This window comes from Neopelma chrysocephalum, unplaced genomic scaffold, assembly GCF_003984885.1.
Source record: "Neopelma chrysocephalum unplaced genomic scaffold, ASM398488v2 Primary Assembly neopelma1_98, whole genome shotgun sequence".
Classification (NCBI taxonomy): domain Eukaryota; kingdom Metazoa; phylum Chordata; class Aves; order Passeriformes; family Pipridae; genus Neopelma; species Neopelma chrysocephalum.
This window is the reverse complement of record NW_020897761.1, coordinates 5084347-5103171: the sequence shown is the minus strand read 5'-3', so window position 1 is coordinate 5103171 and position 18825 is coordinate 5084347. Positions and strand designations below refer to the sequence as shown.

The 18825-nt window shown below is 37.7% G+C and overlaps 1 protein-coding gene across 1 annotated transcript in view; it reads right to left on the bottom strand.

Moving 5' to 3' along the window:
• Positions 1–18825, bottom strand: part of CDC73 (cell division cycle 73) — a 106410-nt gene that overhangs the window by 18150 nt on the left and 69435 nt on the right. The window contains exon 11 of the mRNA XM_027694571.1: positions 621–678. Coding sequence (XP_027550372.1) covers positions 621–678 — 58 coding nt within the window. The remainder of the gene's footprint in view (positions 1–620; positions 679–18825) is intronic.

Here is an 18825-nt window from a genome sequence, read left to right as displayed (position 1 = left end):
ACTCTTCTAAAAACTCTTCCTAAGGGTTTCTTTTTAAAACAAAATACTTTCATAATTCTATCACTGAATCACAACTTGAGATTCAATCTGACAGACAAATGGACTTGGTAGCCAAAAGTTACTAGCTGGAAATTAAAAAGCCGGTTGAGGATTCGGGTCTCATTACAAATACCTTATGTGCCAAGCAGGGTGAAGAAGTAATGATAACACATTCAGAGAATTACTTATTTCTGATCTATTAATCACAGAAGTAATAATATATCTCTCTTTGAGATTAGCTATTCTGTTTAGGTTGTTTCTCCTTGAAGTATTAACCAGCTGTTATTAGATATCTGAGCTGAAATTCAGAAATACCAAGCCCACAAGCAGGAAGTTTGTGACTTTTAATTTCATTAGTGCATCCTTTCAACAGGCTGATGGGGCAACACGCTGAAGAGAATGAACCCAAGTCCCACAGTGTCACATTAAACAAAAGGTTATGCACTTTTTCCAACACATGCACTGTTAAAGACCACAAATAAATGACCCCCACTTCATTCCCCAGCTGTGGCTTTCAACAGCATTGCTTTGAAGCTCAGACCTCTCTGGAACAGAAGCACAAAGGACAGGAGCCACCTTACCTGGGCGTGGCACAGGCTGTGCTGCCGGAGTTTGTGTTTTTCGAGCAGATGCACCTTCCTTTAAAAGACAGAAGAGGTAACATTAACAGCTGACCTCCTAGTCAGGTACATGGGTTTTTCAAATGAACACAGAGCTATAAAGGGTATCATGAAAAGGAGGGCAATATGTTTCCATTAAAGGGAAGAAAGAAAATAATTATTCCAACTCTTTATAGATTCTGAGACTTGAGGAGGACAGACAACCTCATAAGCTCTTACAGGTTTACATTTTAAATATAAAGTGCAGCTCATAAGCTTTTTTTCCCTCTGTACTCAAAGAAACCTCTCCCATGTATAGTATTGGGTTTTTTTACCTACAAACACCAAGGGTTAGTAACATAAATGCCAGCAACTGGCTGTAGAAATTTCAAAACAAGATGTGCTTATGCTCTGGATGGAAAACCAGGATCAAGAAATTACAATGCATTCCTGCCTTGAGGAGTGTTAGTGTCCAGAAATAGCACTCCATGATAATTAGTTCTGCTCAGGCCTCATCCAATTACCTTAATGTAACACACAAAAGACCTGCACTATTGTTTGTTCTTGTCAACTCCGCAGAGTCAACACACCAACAAAGAAAACAGTGAAGTCACACATGTCTGGTTCCAAAGCAACACTGAATTCCTGCAAGAACAAATTCTGCTCTCAGTTACTGCTGTAAAACCTCACTGAACAAAACACGTCTCACTAACAGTGGAAAAAGCTGCTATATAATCCAGCCACTTCTATTTGCAAAGCCGACAGAAAACCTTTTAACGTGAAACCACGAATTTTATCTGAAAATTACTTAAACACTATGTGAAGTGTATCCTAGAACCATGAGACACTCAGAAAGGTCAGAGATCCCACTCAGGGAAAAACCTGTTGGAAAGGTCTCCAGTATGGCACTATCCCATTTCTATGTCCCCGCATAACAAACAGCATGTGCTTCGGAATCCAAAATAAAAAAAGCTGATGAGCAGGATCAGGTTCCATGATTTAAATAACACTTAGAAGAATTGCTTTTAAGTTTCCATCATGAAAGTTGAAACTCTTTTTATCTCAAGATCCGTGAAGTAGGAACAGAAATCCCTTGACAAGCTCTTAGAAAACAAATTTACTCCAAACCTCTCTTCTCTAAGCTTTAGTGAAAGCCACCCATGATTAGTTACAATAGGCTGGAGCTGATATTTGGTACAGTGCACAGCTTTTGTAACTTTTACAGGCAGCAACCTCTCATTAATCTTCAGTATAAGGATTTAACCCTACACTGCAAGAAATGGATTAATCCCAAATTTTTCTGTACTCTTTTCCGATTATTAAAATACCAACATTTATGTAGGGCAGTTGAGTCAGTACCTGTTATTTTAAGACTTACTTTTTTAGCAGCAGAGAAAAGGTATTTTTGCCAATGTCCTTTCACAATAATTACTCAGAAAATGATAAAAATGAAAATACACTCTAAAGGAAGAGTAGCAGGAAAGGCTGACTACCTTTAAAAGAAGCCTTGCAACTGAGAAACAGCACCTTTCTTTCAACTTCCACTTCTCAAAAAAATTGACGTAAAACATTTTGCAGCTCTTTCTGTAGAAAAAATGCCATTTTCTGTGTCAAAACAAACCGAGAATTCCCCCAAAACATTTCCTAAATTCACAGCACTTTATGAAATGTAAAGAAAATCATCAAGCTAAAGAAACTCCACTTCCTGTAACGCTAAGTTTCAAGTTTTTAAATTCAGTTCAGTTTGCATGGATGCATAACTATTATTGCCTGCAGTCCACACGGCCATTCCTCTTTCCATCCCTACACAATCAGCAGGGCAACTTCTCTGCCTCCTCTTCCACTTATCCACGTCTCAAAGAGACCCTGCAGGTCCTATGGCAGCTGCAACGAAGTGAGAGAACAAGGAGCTGCTTCAGAGATGATAAGAGTTTTTGAAAACTCTTGTAAAGAATTATAACCAAGTCAGAACCAAAGCCTTACTTTGGTTTCTCTATGACTTGAGCCTAACAAAATAACTGGCAAATTATCTATTTGGGAGTTTTTCATACTCTCCCCTGAAGTGCCTTCTCTACAGTGATTAACTGGAAACTTAGTGCAGAAGCCTAAAACCAAAAAAAGCAAAGCTTTGAGAAGATGGCAACTGAAGCAAACAAAAATACCACTCCTGAAACAACAGTAAAGTACATTAAAAAAAAATCACATAAAAATATCTGATTAATGGTAGGAAGTAAATTCATTTAAATGAGTAGATACCACTTCCATGTCTATGACTATTCTATTTCTAAGAACAAATTCTGCAAATCAATAAATTACAGAGATCACAGCTTTTAGCTGTATAAATTGGTGCCTCAGATGATGATAATTTCAGGAATGAACCTTGCTCAGCTCACAACTGCTACTATTCTGGCATCTTGGCACAGAAGCTCAGCTGTCACCTACTGAAGGTGTAACATCCATCCTTTGTAGCTGATTTACATCCCTTCTCTCTTTATGATTTTCAGTGACCTAACAACCACCTCCTATTTTGGAAAAATTGCAGACAACACAGCAAAAGAAACTCTGAGCAGTATTTCACCCCCACATTTCTTAAAAGGTTTGTAAGGAGAAATGTACACTCTTAAGATGAGGAAAAAATAGAAGTACAGAGCTGTGATGGTTGACAAGATACACCAAGTAGAGAAGAAAACTTGCTGTCGATAAGGAAGCCACAATCAGGATATCTTTGTTAATATTTTCCTCTGACCTGCTAAGTCTGAATAAAAAATTAATGCTTTTTCCAAAGCATTCAGATAGAGGTATAGGTTTTTCCTATGACAACACACTGGTGCAAGGCAGGTATAACCAGAGAAATACACACTAGGATTTCTCCCAAAGAAAAAGAGTATTAATCTGACAAACTTCATACTTGGTTCATTTAAATACTCAAAGTAGGCGCTGCTGATCATTTGTGGCCTTTGTCAGCTACTCAGAAGCAACTTATGTTTGATTGCTCAAACTCCCTGTAAAGGCAGCGGCTTATTTCTCACTGAGTGCACAGTAAGATATTTAAAATCTTCTAATGTCAAGTTTTTAATCTAAAAGTTACTCTTAAGTAACCAGCTCACAGCAAAATTCAAACTCCAGCTAGGGGAGCTTTTGTTTGTGCAGCTGTACCCTAAGCATCACAAGCAGCAGAAATCACTGTTTAGCTATTTAAAGAACATTCATTTCCTCAAAATTTCTGAATACTTAACAGTTTTGCTCGAAAATGACATACCTAATTCTTATGCATAAGCTGTTTGAGACTCTTAAGGAGTATATTATGAATATTCATAAGTCAAAACTAATTTAGGAACAAAACCATGTAATTTGAAAAATACAAATCTTCTTTAAGACAACCACTTAACATCGTATTTTAATCAAAAACGTATTACTTGGTTTACTTGAGCTAATTTACCATAGAAGGTTATATATATATAGTTTACTTATGATTTACACTAAATACGTAAGTATTTAACCATTCAGAAGCAACAACCTGACACGGAATGTAATCAGGAAAACAGATACCGAAAGCTTCAGACTTTCCTGAACTTCACTGCATCCCTTCCCTACATTGCTGTGCTTGCTGTTCTCTGGGATTCATCCCATCCCAGTGCTCCTGTTTCCTGTTGTACCAGACACCTACAAAACGACTGCTCAAGAATTGGTTTTGCCTGGTTTTGCCTTCTGCTATTTCGCACTGTCCTTCCTGACACCGAAAAATATTGGGTTCACCAACCAGTGCATGAACCCCAGTTCAGACCATGGGGTTAGTACATCTGTAGCTGGATTTAAGTTACTCAAGAGTGGGTGTTGGTTTGGTTTTGGTATTTTTTTTCCTTTCTTAAACACCTTTTAAAACCTTCTGGAGTGTTTTTTGACCCTTCTAAAAATAATATTAATTTTTTTAAAAACGAATTGTTTGTATTAATTTGCAAAAATCACCAATATCCATCTGATACCAGGACTCAACTAGTATTTTCCTATATTTTAGGGGGAAAAAAAATCTGTATTTTAGATACCCAGTACTTTTCTTAGATCTAAATGTACATTAACATCCACAGTTAGGTTACTTTGACTTCCCAACTGGAATCAGAAATTGCCTCCACATAATTCAGGCTACATTTTAGAAAATAAACCCTTATGTTTTAAGCCAAACTATTACAAGTATCTTAGTGAGGCTTCACAGGTTGAAATAGTGGCAGAAAAAAAAAACCTATTTCATTGCACATTGCCTCTCCCAACTGGTTTTTATAAAGAGATTCAAAGAGTATGCAGTATTTTGACCTGTAAAAAATGTTAGGAGCAACAGATAGAGTTGACAATTTGATGCCATCTTGTGGCTTTTTAATTTAGCAAAATTTAATTTCTACCTTGTTCCTTTATAATATTTAAGTTAGTACAAGAACTTTACCCAAAATTCGAAAAATTATTAGGTAACTTCCATGTTCCTGCACAGAAATAGTACAAGTAAAAAGTAAGATTTGATTCTGCAAAAAGTACTAGCAACTGCTTGCATGTAAAACATAGAGCAGCTTCAGCCTCACCATCCATCATGGAAGACAATTCACCCAAAGATGATTCTGTTTGTAAAGATGAATGTAGTAAAATTTGGATCTCAAAAGAGAAAGACAATAAGTACATATGGATAGTAAGCTTGTAAAATTATCTTTAAGAACAGACTTCAATTTAGGGTTCAAGAGACTGTAAGAACTCAATTACCAGCAACTATATTATTATTTCCTGAGTGATTTAAAGTACTGAACCTTTGAAAGTTCTAGTGAAGCCAGCCTAAAGAACAGTTACAAAATTTAAATCATCTGCATAGTTTAAAAGACTATTATATTTCTATCAATGAAATATTGTATATATCAGTGTATGAGAAACAGCCCAAACAAAGGACTGACTTCAAAACCATGTATCTAAAAACTGGTCCAGCTGCCCTACACTTGAAGCTTGATAGAAACATCTATTTCATATAAATAGCTTGGATTCTGAAAACATAGAGCTTTGTTCTAAAAATTTAAAGCCCTTAAAAGCCTTAGAAAAAAACCACAAACCTTTCAAAGAATCAAGCAAAACAATCCAACTGAGTGGCTCTGCCTCTGCAGCCTTCCCAATAATTCTCTGACTTCTGTTCAAGAAAATTTTAATAATATTTTAACTAGTGTTTCACATCATAATTTTATTTATACATGAAACTGGTATAGCTTATTTTCCTACTGCTACGCACACAAATCTGCATGCAGTCCCCCAAGACATATTTAAATAATAAATTGCAAGCTGCCTTCCTAATTTTAAAGTATGCTGTAAAAAAATAGAATTTCATAACAAGACCTTAACTATTGTGCAAATACTACTAATCTTACAGTAATTTTCAGTTCCTTGCTTGCAATATCAATAAAAAGGTCATTTCTACTGTTTACATTGTTTTAACTTCTTTATATCCAAAAAGAGAGAGTGGGAGTTAAAGTAGAATTAAAGATACTTTTACAGAATTAATTTTAAAAGATGAAAAGTTTATCATTATTTATTAAAGGATTCCAATACCAACTGCCTAAAGAAAATAACATCACAGATTCACTATCTCCTACTTTGACAACTAAAAACCTGACGTGACAAGACAAAAAGGGCTGCTAAAAATACATAAATAATGTTTATTTCAAAATACAAAACTATTAACAGAATCATAGAATCATTATGGTTGGAAATGACCTTCAAGATGAAGTCCAACCTTTAATATATTAATATATATTATACTGAAGATCATGTCTCATCCAGCATAGTTTGATGAAAAAATACGAGTAGAAGACTGCTAATCCTCAAATTCAGCTGCAGGACAGAAAACTGGATGCCCATTTTAAAAGGATAAGGCAAGACTCATTCTAGTTTTCAAAATACTGTTGAAATAAGTCCATATAACATATTTTGCCAAGTGTAGGGAAGTCAGACACAGGCAATGCTCTCGGAACAAGCACAGCATCCCAGCCACGGAGAGGGAGAAAGGAGGACCAGGGAAGGGTGGCAGGAATAAAACTCTGCTGATGCCATCAAGGGACCAACTGAAACTTAAATCTTAACATCTGTTCTTCCACAGCATTCAAAGTAAACTTCCACTTACAAATCTGGTCCTTTATTAATCTATTATAGAATTAAAACTGACAAGTTCACTCAAATTCTGAAATACTGCCACTGTAAAACATAATAAAAACCAGACCTGATGGGTGTTTTCAGTAACAGGTTCAGCCTGGTCATGAGTGTCATTGAAAGACATGAAAAATACTCGCTGAAATTTCTTGTTCATTACAACCAGGTTAAAAGAAATTTGGTTTAAACTTGGAAAATGTGATTGAATTAATTTGACTGCTTACAGATAGCTTAGGCAATATTTTGGTTCTGCAAAGAAAATTGTTCTAAGCAAACCAAATCACAGCTGAATCTAAAAGAAAACTAGTTAATAGTGAGTAACTAGGGACAAGAGTATGTAAATATGCTGAAATAATAATAATGGAAATTAATGGAGATGCTTTTGAAAAGAGTTAATGAAAGCCACAATTACTGAGATATAAACACTAAGTATTACCACCAAAGCTAAGAGATCAAAACCCTCTGAACGGTTTTCACAGAAGGGTGCTAGAGCTCCTCCCATCTTTATCCTTGCACAGAATATCTGTAAAATTAAGACAGTTGTCTCGAATTTACAAGAGTCACGTAATTTCAAACTGTTGCTATTGAAATAGCAATTCCGAGCTGAAGAGGAATGTTGGTGAAGGAGCCAGATTAAACATGTAAGCACTTCCATTTTCCTGAGGATAAGCTGTTTTCATCAAAAAACAACAACTCTTAATCCTGAGAAGAGAACTCCAGAGGGCTTGTTTGTTTGTTTGTTTTAAAAATAAAGGCCTGCCTATAATATACCTACCTACGTTTATTTAAATGACTCATTCCCTTGAACTTAGTGAAAAGACCAAAGCAGATTATCACTAAGACAATTATTTTTGCTTAGAATTCTTACCCTTTGGGTTAGTTATCTGAGCCAGCCTCACACACCGAACTTGGCAAACCAGTGAGGGTTTTGACAAACACAGTTTGAGCATGAAAGGATTGTTTCATCTTTCTCAAAAGGCAGGTGCAAAGGTTTATACATTACTGCTTTTCTGTATGCCAGGATCAGAACATGCCACGTTCATGTCACAGAACTGGAATTTGTATAACTGTGAGTTTACTACATTGGCTACTGTTTTAGTCTCCATCTTTCAACTTCACCCATTCATATCTAGTTTCAATACTAACTTTAATGGCCAGAATTAGTCACTCATAGGAAGTGTTTTTTCACCAGAAATACCACAGAATACGGGACCCAAGCAATTGAGTTCCATAATAGCACAACTGCCATGGACACTCCCAATATATATAGAGAAGCATTGTTATTTTTCTGTTCAGATCATGCTTTGGAAATGGTATTCAAAGGAACAGTCACATGTACATTACAGAAAATGTCCAGTACAGAGCAACAGGAAGACCCCACTTACACCTGCATTCAGAGAGCAATAAATTGACAGAGGAAAAGGCTTAAGTGACCTCAGAAAGGCTCTTTTGCAACTTCTGGAAAGATTAATAAAAAGCTGTGTGTGAGAAGAATATTTTTAAAAGTTCTGCAGGTGCCTAATGAATAGAGATGGATCCTTAACTTCTGTGAAAATTTCTCCACAAAAAAACCCAACAAAATGAACCAAGGCCCAAGCAACTGATTAACTTTGTGTGATGTTGTCCAACATCTCAGTGCTACAAAAACTGGTGAGGCTCTGTCCAGACTCCCCTTGGTTATCCTGACTTCTGCTGCTAGAACAGGGGATGCTGGATTAGAATTCAAATACTAAGGCAGCTATTAAAGACCTTGAGTTATTTCATGATTGCTTGTTCAACAAATTATCCAGCGCCGCTTGTTCCCAATTGTACTTCAACCTGATGTGATCTTCTCCTTTCTGTTCACTGAAAAGTAGTTTTAATATTATTCTTCTATACCTCAACACCTTTAGCAATCCCAGCACTATGGTTATATATTACATTACGCTACAAGAGAACACAATTATCATGGGTGATCATGGGCAGAGAGATGAAAGCAATTTTCCAAGTAATCACCCTGGAAGACTTAAAATATCTGAGAAAATCCTGAAGCTGTATTCCTTGAGGAGCCAATGCAACACCCTGAACAGGGGAGCGATAAACTCTTAGTTGTTTGGGTTGCCTAGAAAAGGAACTGCCGAGTTCAAAAATGTGTTTTTCAGGATCAGAAGGTTTAGCTGCAGCTGTAATAAATTGTAACACACAAGCCGAGAGATGAGGGCTTGAGCGATGACAGTGATGGCTGTAAGCATACAAGGGACTCGGATATGGAAGGGGCTATTCTGAACTGCCACAAGCCAGGGAGAAGGCTAGAAAAATGTTCTAATTGCAGACTGCCTTGTACTGAAGACTTCCTCCTTGATGAATAACAGCTCATCTGCCATGCAAGTTCAGCTGCAAAAGAGGAGGTACTTTTTAAAACCACAAAAGGTGACGATTCAGAGGTTTGTTGTAACTGGAACAGGGGGGCTGGTAAGAATAAACTGCAGATCTGTGCAGTCCATGGATTAATATCAGAGACAAGAATTTATCCTATCTCAAATTTTCTTCTCAACTCTTTTTTCATTTCTTTACTTTGGGAGTTTTACACAAGCACATTCCAAGAGATTCTTGTCAGACACCCGTTGCTTCACTGGTTACACCAAAGTTAAGTGAGAGAAACTGCACGTAGAGGGAAAAAAGGAAAAATATACAAGTTATCTCTGCCATTTGCTAAGAGTAGTGAGTCTCCAGCATAACACTGGTTAAAGCCTTTGTATGAACAAACTGTCAGCTGAGACAGAGCAGATTCATTATCTTGGGTGCTGATGATAAAATTACTGACAAGATATTGAGACACAGGAGACATCTGTACAACGTAAGACAAGCAAGTCAGAAACAGAAAAGTAATTCACTGCAGAAGTCTCTGAGTTTAAGTTCAGCATGAAAGTGTTCAGATTTCTGGACTTGCATATGCTGCAGTTATCTACACCCTGTAATTCCCCCAGACTGGAAGACTGGACATTTTAAACTGCTCACAAGATAACTAGAATACTGTTCCTAAACATTTGTCCTGCCCCAGCTGCCTCAGTTCACAAGCTCATTTTCAGCTGCCATATGGGGGAAAAAAAAAAAAATCAAAGAATCAAAACTAACCATATACACAACCCCCCTAGGTAGTGTCCTGCTCTTACTCTACAGATTTTATTGCTTTAACTCATTAAAAAAAAAACCAACACAGACTGAAAGAAAGAAAATATGTTGTGTACCATGAAGACAGGAAGTTAAATCAGGATGCAAGCAGAGGTTTTTTTTGAGGATGGTCGTGGGAGGACAATGGGTGAACAGACTTTTTTTGCTTTTTAACAGTGTGGCTAAGCACCCTTGTTCATAATGGCAGCAAAAGGTATCACTTCTCTCTGGCAAGAACACAAATTCAGTCATTTACCCCTCTCTCAGATGCCTAATGTAAGCCTTGCATTTACAGTTTGTACAATCAGAAAAGCCTCTGTGAAATGTTTGCCAAGCACTACCCATAGACACAGCATGTGCAAGGTTAAAACACAGGGGAACAGCAACAAAAACTTCAGACAAAGCTCTCTGCACTAAAACCACCAGTGATGGGACTACTCCCATCACTGCCAGCACAGATTCTGTTCTCTCATCTCCTCTCCTCATGTGCAGACAGCAGAATGGTCTTTGTCAACAGGCTGACAACGTGTTCAGAGGAACTGATCTACGCCCAGGTTTTATCACAAGAAGCTGAAAAATCTGCCCCCAAACACAGAGTTATTGGTCATCTTGTGAATAAACTTTTATTTCACTAAAAATACTTAATCAGAGAAACCAACTGTTGTGAACAGACACATAATGCCTTACATTTTCCATGTACAGGCTTGCTACATGGTGCATTACGAGAAAAAACTATCAGGACCAGAGCTGACATTTGATTGCAATGTTTCTTTCTGCCTCATGATTTCACACACTTACACCAAGCAAAACAAAAGATGTCAGCAGGTTTAACTTCAAAGAAAAAACACATCTATTGTTGGATTGAAATGCTTATATTCAGATTTCAGCAAAATAAATACATCCATGGAAACATTTTCCCACATTTTAAGACAGGGCAAAGAAGTAATTTGGGATTCAAGAGAATATAGATGCTAAATTCAAACCTACAAAGTTCATAAAGAGTGTATGAATAATACCTCAATCTTAATATTATACTTTGGGAGGTACCTAGCCTCTAGCTGCCCATGCTTTACATACCTAACACAGTAAAACACCGAGAAAAACCTGTGCTCTTCAGTATCCTCAGATGGCTGCTCCCACCACTAGTCAACATCATTAACCTATTTTTCTCAGCACTGTATTCTGAAGTCAGCATTTCCAAAATTTGTAGTAATAGCATTCTTCTTACTCCAGTCACAGCAGCTCTGACAAAGTGCCTTCTAGAGTGCCTAGATCTGTTTCTTGGACTGCAGGATGCAGAAGTTTCACACGCACCATCATAATCAGACACCCAGAATAAAAATGCAAAGGGTTTGGTACTGCCATGGGCCAGTTATCAACCTGTTCTCAACTCTGCCTCCAGCTTTCCCAGTGAGATCCATTCCACTACAAACTTTTCATTGCAGAACTCTCATACCAAAATTCTCTTTCAATTAAAATATTATTTTACTTACAATTAAGAAGAAGCACTCAAATTAGACCAAAATATTTATTATTCCCCCTTCTTCAAGAAATCATCACTTAGTGCAGCTGGGTAACTACAAAAGGCCTGAAGTTTCCCTCCCTGGGTACAAATGTAAACAGATTAAAATGTTAAAATATTTTGCAGTGATGGCTACTGTGCAGCACTAAATCACACTACTGTACATGTCAGCAGAAAAAGCCAGGAAGCCACCTGAGCCCAAAATTCTGTATTTCCTAGATTAAGTCTTTATACTTATCCAGCATATTCCAAGATTAAAAAGAACCCTAATAATCCACCAAACACTAAAACAAATTAAAACTTTCTGGTTTGTACCCAAAGAGCAAATTGACAACATACTGTTAAACTTTTAGTTGTCTTCATTTCAGCGTGTTCTAAATGCCTGGCTCTTTGGAAAAGGTAATACCGCCTATGGACAGGGCTGTTTACTTCAAAAAGAAATCACATATGGGGATCAAGCAACAGAATCACAATATTAATCATCACATAACAAAGTCACCTGGGGTACAAAAGCATTTTAGTCACACATCATAGATTCATATATTGAGGACAAACAACAGTAGAATATATACTGTATTTTCATAACAGCAATGATGCTTTCTACTTGTGTGCTTCTTGACAAATATGTATGTTTAAAGAATTGCCTCCAAAGTCTTTAGTACTAGCATGCATGCAACAGAATTTGTGTATTATTGCTACAATACTATATACCAAACAGATCATGCAAACTGCTTCTGCGTTGGTATCCTGAAGAAACCTGTCATTCATGCTACCCTGCTGTAGAATATAAAAGCTGGTGATGTTACATGCCTACATCAAAAACTAACTGTAGTGGCAACAAATCATGCATTGAGTTAAAATACAGAAAGGATTCTGGCTGTATCACACAAGAGGAATTTTTCCATTTGGCCTTCTGCCTCTACTTTCAGCTTCCTTTGGCATTACATCTAAATTCCCCATTATTCTTCTCCCTTTAGTAGAGAAGATTAAATTAAGCCCTTCTCAAAGCACTAAGATGACAGCATTCAACTTTTATTTTTTCATTTTATACACAATCCATATACTAGATAGACTATCTCCAAGCTTCTATCATTGCATTATGAGATCTGGTTTATCATATGACTGTTCTTTGAAATGGCCTGGGCACAGCTGTGTTTTTGGGGGTGCAGCAATGCAGTCCTCTTAAATGAAGGTCAACTGACAATGTCTCAGAGTCTGGGGCCATCCTATTCAAGGATAAGGGAAATACAAAAACTTCAGAAATTTTAGGATCTTCCTGTTAGGCTATGAGTTTTATACAGTTTTCATCCATTGCTGCAAAACAACAACCAGACTAAATGAGTAGACTCAAAAGCGTATCTTAAAACAGGTTCTGAAAGTTTTGAAAAGGCTGTGCCCTCCCACTCTTTCTGCACACACATACACACACTAATCCATCTCTAAGAACCTCCCACTGTGAATAACTGCCCAAGATGACAGACTGTGCCAGTCAGCACAGACACAGGTGAGGTTCACTGCAACTATTATTTCTGCTACTCACACATTAGCAACTATCAGTCATCCATAATGATCCTGTGGATTTCACAGTTTATCTGAGGGAAATCTGCTGGAAGCAGCAAGACCTCCTCAGCTCTCCTTCAGCCCTCACATCTGGCCTGGTACTGTTTTGCCTTTGAAAATTCTAATGTCACTGATAAAAAATAAACAAGTTTTTTTTCTACAGCAATCTGTTGCAAAGTAAAATCCCCTCACTGGAAAACTGAGCACTTAAGTGGCAGCAAATAAAAATGAGTAAACCACTAAGAGCAGACAATGTTTTGGAACAGACTTAGGCTTTCAATGCCAAGATTTCAATGAGACAAAAAAACCCTCAACACAAAGTGTAACAAGATCCCTCTGTTATGACACCCTGGAACTTTCTGTACGTGCTTAGGAAGGCTTTACCAGTCACAAACAGATTCAATTTCATAGAGACTCACCCAATAACTCCCTTGTCTTAATCGGGTCATGCTCGACTTTTATGAGAAAAACACCAAAATAAAACAGCAGCATCACCTTTTGAGAAAGGCCAGCATAGTAATTTTATGTGTAGCTCAATGGACTGATAATAAGTACACAGACCAGAGACCTCACACTTTTCTATTTATTCCTGTCCTTCTAAAAAGATATTTTGAAAATGTTGGAAAAAACAATTATTCAAGAGTTAATGCCAGACTACATATTTCTTCCTTATTTCCCAGCTTCTACACTGGCATATTCTTGGGGGAATTAATATATGCCTATTCCGAAGGAAGAGCAAAAATCCTTATCTCCTCCAACAGACATTTTTGTACTGACTAGTGCCTAGTTTGAAGAAACACATCTGAAGGCACTACCACTACGAAAGCTGTTCTAAAAAAAAACCCAACTCATTACTGCCATCAGATCTCAATCAGCTGGGATCAGATATTTCCAGGTAGCACTTTCCAGTCGAGATGGCAGAGGTGCCTCAGATTTTGCGATTTCCTTCGCTCGCGGCATCTTCACTGAACCGCAGCTCTCTTCCTTCCCAGGCCAGCGGGACTTCAGCCATAGCCCTGCCACACAGCATGGAGCTGCTATTTATAACCCTTGCAAGCATCTCATGTCTGCCTCAGCATTGTTTCAAGAACAAGCAATTCTACACAGTGTCATCAGAGCTTATTAGCTGCAGCCACACGGGACCAAACTGACTCCACCAGACCATTCCGAGCCGGCTGATGCATCCATTCCCTAATGGTTGACATTCCACAAGGCTTATTAGATTGTGGGCATTATCATGTGAATGCACAGATCCAATTTTAATCTGGCATTGGTCCCAACCAACCTGCTAGAGAGAGAAGAACAGAGATTCAAGAGACCTGCTCTAGCTTTCCCCCGCTGCATCCAGCATTTCCCACATTACTGACACATCTCCTTGCCCCTTCCCTTCCCGCAGTGCACCTCAGATAAGTGACATTTAATTACATGTAACAGCAAAAACCCTCCTCTTGTCATCAGGCAAACCCAGCATAAAAGTACAGACACTGGTACATTGTTTAAGAAAGAAAAGAAAAAAAAAAGAAAAAAGAAAAACAAAGAAAATGGCAAAAATAGAAGACTTTTCACAGTAGGGAATTCTTTTCCTTATGAGGTGACCTAGATTCTCACATGAAGGGATTCCCTTTCTTCTGTATTGTATCCAGGCCTCACTGAATTAAGAAGGAATTTTTATTCTATTTTATTGTTTTGCCTGCTTACCTAGAAATGCAATAGAAGGGCATTTCATATCTGGCAAAATAAGTAACACCAAGACAAAGAGTAACATGGAGATCCAAGGGTGTGAAGAGGAGAAAAACAAACCAACCAAACAGGCAAAGGGCAGATTTGGTCTCTCCAACAGTTCAGTCTTTTCTCCTGCAATGTAAACCATAATACTTGCACCTCAATAAAGCACAAGCGTGCATTAACCAAAACTTACAGAAAAAAACATTTGCAGAAATCCAAACGCTTAGTTACACAAATCCTCAAGAGAAGACTTAAAAGAATCTGCAATATGCAACCCATCATCCAAGGCCATGAGATTTGTGGGGTTTTTAAGAGGATAACAGGTTACTGCATGTTTTTAAGAGGCGGGGTTTTTTTTTGATGACAGATGCTCCCTATAAATTTACTTTAGTACAACGGATTAGTGATAGAAAGCTTTCAGATGCTGAATAAGAGTTACAAAATTATATACATAACAGAAAAATATAATCTTTAATTTTAGGTCAAATTTTATGTATTCAGCATTATTACATTAAATATATCCGGTATTTTTCTCTTATACACACACCTCCCTACAGGATGCATTAGTGATTTAGTGATTCTTAATATTATGTCTTAAGGTGGACAAGATGCAAGAGAGCTGCCTCTGATTTCTTCTGTTAGAAGCCACTACATTACAGAAAATAAAACCCCTGGAATTTAGGTTTTAAATATAGTTTGAGATAGCAGAAAAGAATAAAAGTTCTCTAGTTCCAACCAATATTCTCTGTCATTTAACATAATACAAACCAAGCTCTAAGGATTTCCTCTAAATCACGTATTTGAGGAGTAGGAATCCTGGTGACTCTGACTCTACATTAGTAATTTATGTGGAAAAAATCCTCAGGCTTACGAAATTTAATCTAGAGTCTTACACAGATTACCGAAGGAATTATGAACACAGTTATTCAGACAAAAAGCATGATTTCCACAGCAGAGCTTCCTTTTCCTTGAAAGTCACTAAAGGAATGCCATCATTTAAGGTTAATGTGAATTTCAAAAGTGGAAAGTCTGCAGGACAGACTGGTAACAAGAGGAGTGCAAAGTCATTTTGTATGGTAACTGATCAGAAGCATATCCAAACAAAGACCAACTTCCAAACAGTTTTTGCCACAAAACAGATTTAACCAGAAATCAGTTCAGTGATATTACATACATTACAAGATGTAACTCTTCATACTGAAATCAGCTTTTCATTAATATACACTGACTGGAAACTGCATCAAATTGAGGGAAATGTGAACATGGAATATTAGGTAAAACCAAGTACATGTCCCTGGCTGGCCAAGCTGAAGCAGTTCTACCAGACTGGGTGGCATGCACAGTGTTTGGAGTTATTTCATTCCTCCAACACATCTAGGAAAGGGCAGCAGGGAATTGCTCTTAAAATGGGATTTATTTTCCATTTTATGATCCAGGTTTTCTGTTGGCTATGAACAAATATTGCTTAAATTTATTACAGAGATAGGACCTCTTGAATCACTGGAGAAAGGATTTTTTTCCACAGATTTTGTTGTTTTTCCTAGTTTAAGCATCCGTGGTTGAAGAAAAGGATTCAGGCATTTAAGCCACTTGCTAAATCTTTGTTATTTCTGCTGTAAACCCTTCAGGTCCCCCAGAATTAGCTGTAAATGAGGATACCTACAGGATGGAGCTGTAGGAATTAATGTACTAAAGCTACTGAGGAAATGTGACAGATGGAAGGAGTCAGTACAGGTCTCAACCCCAAGTCACAGGAATTTCTGACAGCTCTGAAAGTCCAGCTCTTCAGTTCCACATTATTTAACATTCACTAAACAACTGCATCACCAATTTCAATACCAAGAACTTCCGAAGCTGACAAAATGCCTCCATATTCACGTACAAACCAGACACACGGGGAAAAAAATTTAGCAAGATGAACAGTTGGAGCTGCTGATCTCTTAATTGGTCTCACATAAAAGAGAAAAATAAATAAATAAATAAATAAATAAATCTACCTATGTAGCTCATCCAGCAGTCCCTGGAAGAGTACTGGGCAGGATGTTTGCATCCTGGTGATGAATCTGATGGGCCAAGTCTCGTCAAATCATTGGGAAAGAAGCGCTGGATACCTTAAGAGCCTGAAGACCAGCCTAAGGGAGAAGGGTCTTCCCGTGCTTGCTGCAGGAAGAAATTAGGCAGAGAGAAGGGATGGACAGGTGGAAGCAGCTGGAGCAACACAATTTCCTTCCGAGGCATAAGAGCTGGTAGCCTATTAACTCCCACAGGATGCCATCTTCCTGCTTTGAGATTTGATACATAGTACCAGTTCTTCCCCAAGAGTCTCACTTTCTGTAAGAATTTATTTTCTAATTCTCATGTTGAGAATGTGAAGGTGGCTGTTAGGGGTAACTTGATCATACAGTGGAGGCATGTGGATGAGACAGGCCATAAAGCAAGGGCAAAAACACAAGCCTGCTTCCCAGAGCAGTCGTTTAAACTGCCTATGAACGTTTGGTGCTTCTGCTGGTTGGCCTCCTCTCTCCCCTGCTGTGCTGAATCAAAGCTTCATAAAGTCCCTGCTCTTCTCAGAATGCAAAAGCAACACTTGTGACAGGCAGAAAATATTACTGCTGGCACTGGGTTGTCAGTTTGTCAGGGGAGAACTGCACAACCAAAAATCCTGCACAATACAAATGAAATTATGTTGTCCGTGCCCTGGAAAACTAAAATCTGCATGTAGCACTTGAGAGCAGCAATAATTGCATGCAAAGCCTGGGGGAAGATATGAAAAATCAGAATAGAGAAGAGAAAGAAGATATGATAAAGCAAACAACACAGTCTTGAAGAAAGAAATCTGTCTGGACAGTAGTCCAATATACAAAATTTGCGTAACACATAAAACCAGAACTGAACCAAAGCAGACCAAAGCCACTTCGGATTGTGAATTTTTGAGTGATTTTTGAAACGATCCAAACCTGTGTTCCTCAAAGGAAGCCGTGATAGAAGAATGGACTGAATTCCAGATGGAGACCTAGAACATCAGTTTACTTATGAAAAAAATACAAGCTTTAGAATTATAAAACATCCCCTTGAAATGTTTCCTAAGAAGCACCCTCCTGACTTGAAAACATCACTTGGACTTTTTCCTCTCTCACAACTTTGCAAAGTCAGGGGATGTGTTTATATTCCTTACTGAATGATACATAACAATTATCAACTCCTCATTAGCATAAATTTTTCAGAATACCTGGGAACCTTTTCTAGTTCTATAGATTGATCTACATTGCTGCATTTAGGTTCTAAATTTATGACACTCAAAGATTAATAAAATCACTAAGTTTATGGCATGGATGTGATTAGAACAGATTGCAAAATCTTGACCATTGGTAAAAACAATGTGGAAGCAAGTGTAAAGCTGGGCTTCACAACCAGCTAAACAGTAGTGAAAACCTAATAAAGAAAATAAGGCAGGCAATACTGACACTTGTGGTCAGTCCTAGATTGCTGGGTTTGATTCAGTTACAAACGTGCTTGTGATAGCTAAGACATGTTGGGATCACAAATTAGCCAAGCAAATTATAAGTATTTTACAACCCTGTTTCCACTTCAACTGAACTTACTGGAGAAGTATTCTTTTTGAAGCAAAGAGAGGAACGGCCACTGGCCATATACATAATAGTTCTTAACACAAAAAATTAAAACTAAGCATTTATGACACTCTGCATTCACACATTTCCAGAAGGTAAAAATAAAGCTTAAAAGCAAAAATAACCAACCTTGAAAATGTTGCCATTAATCATTCTGAACTGTCACTTGAAAGGTTTTCAATGCATTACAGTTGAAATAATACTTCATTTTACTATGAAAAAATGGAATAAACTTTTCAAAATACTCATGGAGTATCCAGAAAGCACGGTCCACATGGGAACACTGATAGGTCAGCTATGGTATAAGTATTTATTTTAACTCTCATGGGCCTAGTGGCCAGCAGGCAGAAGGTTACCAAGCAGTACACACTTGACTATTGTGACTACTCAGGACAGGTTTGAGAAATTCCTGCAAATGTTGTCAAGATGGAAC